The sequence below is a fragment of the Lepisosteus oculatus genome, chromosome 15, assembly GCF_040954835.1.
Source record: "Lepisosteus oculatus isolate fLepOcu1 chromosome 15, fLepOcu1.hap2, whole genome shotgun sequence".
In the NCBI taxonomy this organism is placed as follows: Eukaryota; Metazoa; Chordata; class Actinopteri; order Semionotiformes; family Lepisosteidae; genus Lepisosteus; species Lepisosteus oculatus.
Window position 1 is genome coordinate 26,539,491 of NC_090710.1, and position 6,000 is coordinate 26,545,490.

The 6,000-nt window shown below is 35.3% G+C and overlaps 1 protein-coding gene across 4 annotated transcripts; it reads left to right on the forward strand.

Annotated features, from left to right (window-relative positions):
* Positions 1–698: 698 nt before the first annotated feature.
* Positions 699–5,683, forward strand: LOC102685624 (TLR adapter interacting with SLC15A4 on the lysosome). Of its 4 annotated transcripts, none has more exons than XM_015364049.2 (4): positions 699–762; positions 2,407–2,498; positions 3,403–3,622; positions 4,642–5,683. In XM_015364049.2, exon 4 carries the CDS (start codon positions 4,644–4,646, stop codon positions 5,535–5,537), a length of 894 nt encoding a protein of 297 aa, XP_015219535.1. In that variant the 5' UTR covers positions 699–762; positions 2,407–2,498; positions 3,403–3,622; positions 4,642–4,643; the 3' UTR covers positions 5,538–5,683. The 4 variants fall into 4 exon arrangements, with proteins under 4 accessions (XP_015219535.1, XP_006639334.1, XP_015219537.1 ...); XM_006639271.3 differs by having other exon boundaries at positions 3,425–3,622; XM_015364051.2 differs by having other exon boundaries at positions 3,453–3,622.
* The last annotated feature ends 317 nt before the right edge of the window (positions 5,684–6,000 follow it).

The following is a 6,000-nucleotide window of genomic DNA, read 5'->3' on the forward strand; positions in this document are numbered from 1 at the left end:
GAGCAACTTTACTTTGAGCTTTCAAACTACACTGAAGTGTAAATGTCAGCTTTTTCCTTCATAGTGGATTTGATTAGAGTTATGAAAGCTGTATCAGTCAATAAGATTAGAGTTTCTCAGTGATATGCATTTGACTTTAGTTGTCTTTTAAATATTTTCCAAAATAACCAAAAAGGTTGTTATAAACCTAAAGTGTCCATGCCTATAGTGCATTTGTAGCATAGTGTATTTGTGTGAAAACAACTCAGATGGTTCAGATGCATACTGATACTTTCCTGTATGGAAAAGCTTGAGGTAATGCCTGTTAAAAACACGATGCCTGGTACTTCAAAAATAGTGCAGTGATACTTTAAGAAACTGAGACTTAAAAAATAGGCTTACTTAAAATGAATAGAAGAAGAGTGGAAAAAAACACATTTGAAGAGGAAATGAAAGCTACAACTTAGGAAATTAAAGATGAATTCAAATGAAACCGTGGCAGGCTGGTCTTAACAAGTAGACCAGCCGCTGGAGGCCTTTAATGCCTCTATTATTTGTAAATAGACACAGCAGGTGATAATTAGTTAATTAATGAGATTATTGGTGGTGGTTCAATTCTCATTAATTCTCAATTAAGTCCAGATTCTCACATGTGGAGTAATTAGTAATGTTTTGAGATAATAAAGTGCTTCCACAGTTTAAAGTAGCAGTCTAGAGGAGTTTGGTTAGAAAATTGGGAGGGCTGCTGCAGTTAAATCTCTTGCATGCACTTTGATGTCCATTGTGAGTTTTAATGTGTATTTAATCTTTTCTTGTAACTAAGAGTGGGTCCAACTGCAGGGACACTTTCTTTGTGTGATAATTTTTCATGGGAATCTTCATGTTACTTTCAGTCTGTTCTGTGTTATTTCTGTACTTCTGAATTTGTAAACCTTTGCTTTAGCTAGAAACTACCATTGCTGAATCAGGAAGCGTTTGTTCCAGTATCTATAGATTTTCAGGAATATGTTTCCTAGTTTTAAAATCTGATTTATTTGCTATTTAGTTTTTAATTACATAAACAATTGGGTGCTGATTTGCAGTATGGTTTGGCCTGAAAGGCATACTTCAAGGGATACACTTTTCAGACCACAGGCAATTTTTTGTGAGATCCCATTTTATTCACTGCTTTTCATTCCTAGCAAAGGAATTGTATGCTGACAAATGGCTTTCCAATCATTCATCCATTTTCAAACCGCTTTATCCAATCTAGGGTCACAAGAGGGCTGAAGTCAAAATCAAGCTAAAGAGGTTTCTGTTGCTCATCAATACTTTATACCATGTATATAGTCAGCCTTTATTCTGCCAGATTTGTCTACACAAACAAAACTGAAAATTGTTCTAAATTCTCTTATGTAAAGAGCATTCACTTGAAATTAAACTACATACAAACTTTCTACCTTTCAGCTGTTCCATGTGGTTCCTGGAGCCCAATACTCAAATATGAGGACTTACTGTATATTTCCAGATTAGTTGAGTTTGTAATTGTATCTCTTGTAGTGCTATTTTTTGCTTCTTTCTACTTCTGAAAATGAATGTTACTGTTCACAATGTTTTTGCTAATGTTTAGCCCATGACTACACATCTACTACAACTAATGTAAAGTATGTTAAACTGTTAAAATGTAAAACTTATATTGTAATTTTAGCAAACTTTTACCAAGCAGAAATGTCAGTCCATACCACATTCTACTTCACTTCAAACCACCGCTAATACAAAACACAGACGCTTAAGGTAGTTCTACATTTGGGAAAGTTATTAAAATATACTTTTAATTTTATTGACTGTCCACATTACATATTGATCATCTAGCTCAAAGCTTTTTTCTGCCATAAACTTTTATGTAAACCAGTCCCATTTTAACCCTTACCATGGCCCACACTGAAATGTCATAATGTCTAAAATGGAACTAAAACTACATAAATAAAAGGTGCATGTTAAAATTTAGACTGCATGGGATTAACACAGGCTCTTGCCAGACATAAATCTCACTCTATTTTAAATAATACTATAAACCAAAAGACAACCAGGCACTAAAATGAAAGGATGATCAGGAAAACTGTACACATACTCCTTTCATATCATAGAAAACATGATATTTGTAATCCAAATGATAGTCCTGCATAGATTTAACCTATAGTAAAACTTTTTATAATTTCAGAGGTAGCCAACACCGAGTGAGTGACGTTATAGACTGTTTTGTTGTTTTATTTACAGTATATTGAGTGACGGACTCCACCCCTGAAGAAGGCTTCACAGCTGAAATGTTGTGTTTCTTTTTTTTCTCTTTTCAGCATGGAATAAACCTTTACTTGTTCCTTTGCAGCCTACACGTGCTGATGCAGCTGCCTACTTGAACTACTATTGACTGACTGTTTTCTATTTCAGAAAACAAAAGTAAATTCACTTCAGAGGGGATTTTCTCTCAAGGATTTTTAAAATCAATACTTGAAGTATTTGGAGTGGGCACACTACGCAAAGTAAGAAAACTAATTTCATTCAGATGTCCATCCTGTGGCAGAGCTTGGCTGTATTATTTATTATATGCGTTGTTGATGTTAGCAAAAAATAAATGCACACTTTCCTTGGGATCACAACTTACATTGTTTTTTATGACATGGACATTGTCAGTGTTTCTTTTATTTTAAATATGTTGTTTAGTGTGTGAAAATGTAAAGATAGTGGTAAAGGTGTGCATACACAATTCTATATTTACAAGAAAATCCAAGACATCAGATTTAATAAGGGGTTTCATACAATGTATGCTGTATAACATGTCTCTTGTCATTTCATTTTCTTTGCTCTTAGAGCACCAAAAATAACCAAAGCGTCTTCACTGCAAATATACAGTAATGCCAGATATAGCTTAGATTATTTTGAACTAACATTTGTTTCATTTGTGTCATTTGAGTGTGGCAAACTAAGAGAAACTACACAGAAATAAAACCTTAAACACTTCCCTGACTCGACAAACAGAAGTGAAACAGCATCGTGGATCTGTACAATATAAAGGAGTAACTAACTTTAAATAAACATTACTCTTAAGAATTTATTATGGGTTGTGATCAAAATACCATAGACCTAAATATTATTTACTATTATATACTAAATATAATATAATAAGAGTTCAGAGATAGATTACATCATTTTCTTTAATGTTTTGTGAGTTAATAAAACAGGCTGTACCTTGCTTGTCTTATTATGAAGAATTTATTTCTCTCAGAAACCCATAAAACCCATAAAGCTGTTTAAAACAGCACTGAAACTGTAACATTGTGCACAACCCTAAGACGTTTCCTACTTCTCAATTATAAATGATTAATTGAATGTTCAACTGCTGCTTTAGCTAAAAGATGAGGAAGGATTGTTTTGTGGTTTTTTCAGTTTTGTTTCACTCTGTAAACAGTTAGACCACTGGTATATCTCAACAACAGACTTCTTCTCTTCCTTTGAGAAGAGAAGGCACAGATGTTTGAGGACAGAACTCACTCCTGAAATAGTACATTGCTCAATTCCAACCAGCCAGAGATGCAGAAGCTCCTTTTTCAATAACGCGAACCTGAAGATATTGCATCTTGGATCATTACTGAGCTTGACATTTCAGGTGAGAAATCTAGTAATAAGTAGCTTTTATTTTTAATATGCGCTTATAGAAATCATTATTACATTTGAAAAAAAACTCACTTTGAAAGAAAAGAAGATGATAGAGTAAATAAGGGTAGGAAAAAAATGGAAAAGACTAGATATCCCTAGGTTTGCTTAAGTAATTTGTGATCTTAATAAAAAATCTGAAATGGCTTAATAGTTTAATTAAGTAGTGTCAATATGCAGGTAACTTGAAAGCTTCTTTTATGTCAGATACTCAAGACTTTACATCTGTGGAATGGTACCAAAGAAATATAGGAACATGGTCAAAGCATTTTCTTCTGTAAAATTCCCATTTTCTAAATCATTGGGCTATAAAAGCTAGCTTTGGTTGGAAGACAAAAATAGAAAAGTTTAAATCTTCAGTTTCTTCTTTGTATACCATAACATTTTCTCCCTGCAAGAATATACTAGAATTTACATTTGTAAACTGGGAAAAACACTTCCAAAGCTTTTAAGAATTACATAACTTGTATTAAACGTGTATTGCACTTGAGGTTAAATCATATCCACAAAGCTCATTGCTTTTGCAAGTTGACTAATACTACTCATTAGACTCAAATGTTTCTTTAAATGTAAAACACATATTAATCAATTTTTTTTGACAAAGAACACATTTAGTTTTAGTTCAGTTAGATAAGTAACAACATTAATTGCATTTGGGCTTATGAGGTATCTTGTTGATATGTTTTAGCATTTGCGATTTTGTCTTGTATGTAATCTTCTGATACAAAGTGAGAATAGAGGATTCACAACATACAGGTGTAGCAAAGAATAAGCTTTGGATTTAAAAGTGGAAAAATGAGTAATTGTTGAATGTAATATTATAATTGTTGCTTATTTCTGCCTGAAGCACATCTTGTTTTTATTTGTATTTATTTTCCACTTTTCTCTGCAGCTTGTACATAGTGCTCCCATTGCAAATGTTACACTAACACTGTGCATAGTCTTACTCTTGCTTGTTTTTCCATCTTGCAGGGATGTTATGTGAGAGTTTTCTCTGGGCCATTCCCTATGGCAATGATGGTGACAGGGATAACCAGATGCCTAGTAAATTCGAGGAAGTGGAAAATTATGCGCTTTCTAGTGTTACATCAGCCATCAACCTTACATCAAATTCCCCAGAGACTGAGCTTCCAAACAAGCCCAGTAAGAGCAAGAGCATGGGACGCTTCATTAAAAAGGAGTCATCTTGGAACAAAAGCCAGTCCAAGAAGAGTGAGGTCCAGCAGTGCAGTAGGCAGATATCACCTGTGGTTCATATCCCACGACAAGTGACGTCCAGCAAAGAAGCCTACCTGGTTCCTTCATCCTGCAAGAGCATCTGCAAAGATTACAATGACCTGCAAATCGCAGGCGACCAGGTAATGCCCCTCAGTTCCAGCACTGTCAGCTTCACACTGGACAGTAGTGTGGAGTTTGCAGAAGGCCCCTTTCTTCAGTCTTGTGAGATTCCTCCTGCTATGGAGACCCCCAGACCCTCGCTGGAGTACGTTCGAAAGCCCATCAAGGCTGACTCCTCCTGCTGGAGAGTTGAAAGTGTGAAGGAGAAGAGTTTTCTCCACCACTCCCGTCCTCTCTCCAACGCCATGCTCAATGAATACCTAGAGCAGAAGATCATGGACCTCTATAAACAGTACATGGTGGACAGCATGCTCACCAGCAATTCTCCCACTACCATCCTTGCCTCAGAGCTCATTCTCACCAACGTAGACCAGATAACCCAGCAGATCTCCCGGGAACAAAACATGGAGGCTGCGAAGGCCAAGGACATGGTCATCAGCTGCCTGCTGAGGGTGGCCAGTGGCATACAGTCAAGTGAACTCAGCACTCCTCAGTTACAGATATCAAGTGAACGTAGCATCAACCGTTAGAAAATGATTTCTGCCATTTTGGTTGTTTTCAACACAAGCTGTCTGATCACGGAGCTTTCTTGAAGAATTCTCCAACAAATGTGTACTTTAACTTGTAATTCTGCTTTGTTTCATCTCATTAAATCCATTCTCTTGTACATTCCAAATTGTCAAGTGTCAGATTGCACTGTAAAACATATTTTTCAGTTAAAAAAAGCATATGAATTTGGTTGAATTTGTTGGAACATTTGTCAGCAAACTCTAAGTTTGCATTTATTTGTAGTTTGTACAAATAAATCTGAATTTGTAAAAGAAAAAGTCCCTTAGGTTAACTAACGACTGTTAAAGAATTGAATGTAAAGACCGCAGGAGTTAGATGGTGTATGGCATGTTTGTAAATCTATAATAAGTAAAACAAAACTACTAAGTTGTGAAATAAGCACTGGTCAGAAAAAGGTAGTGATGTTATGGCACTAGAAGGAAA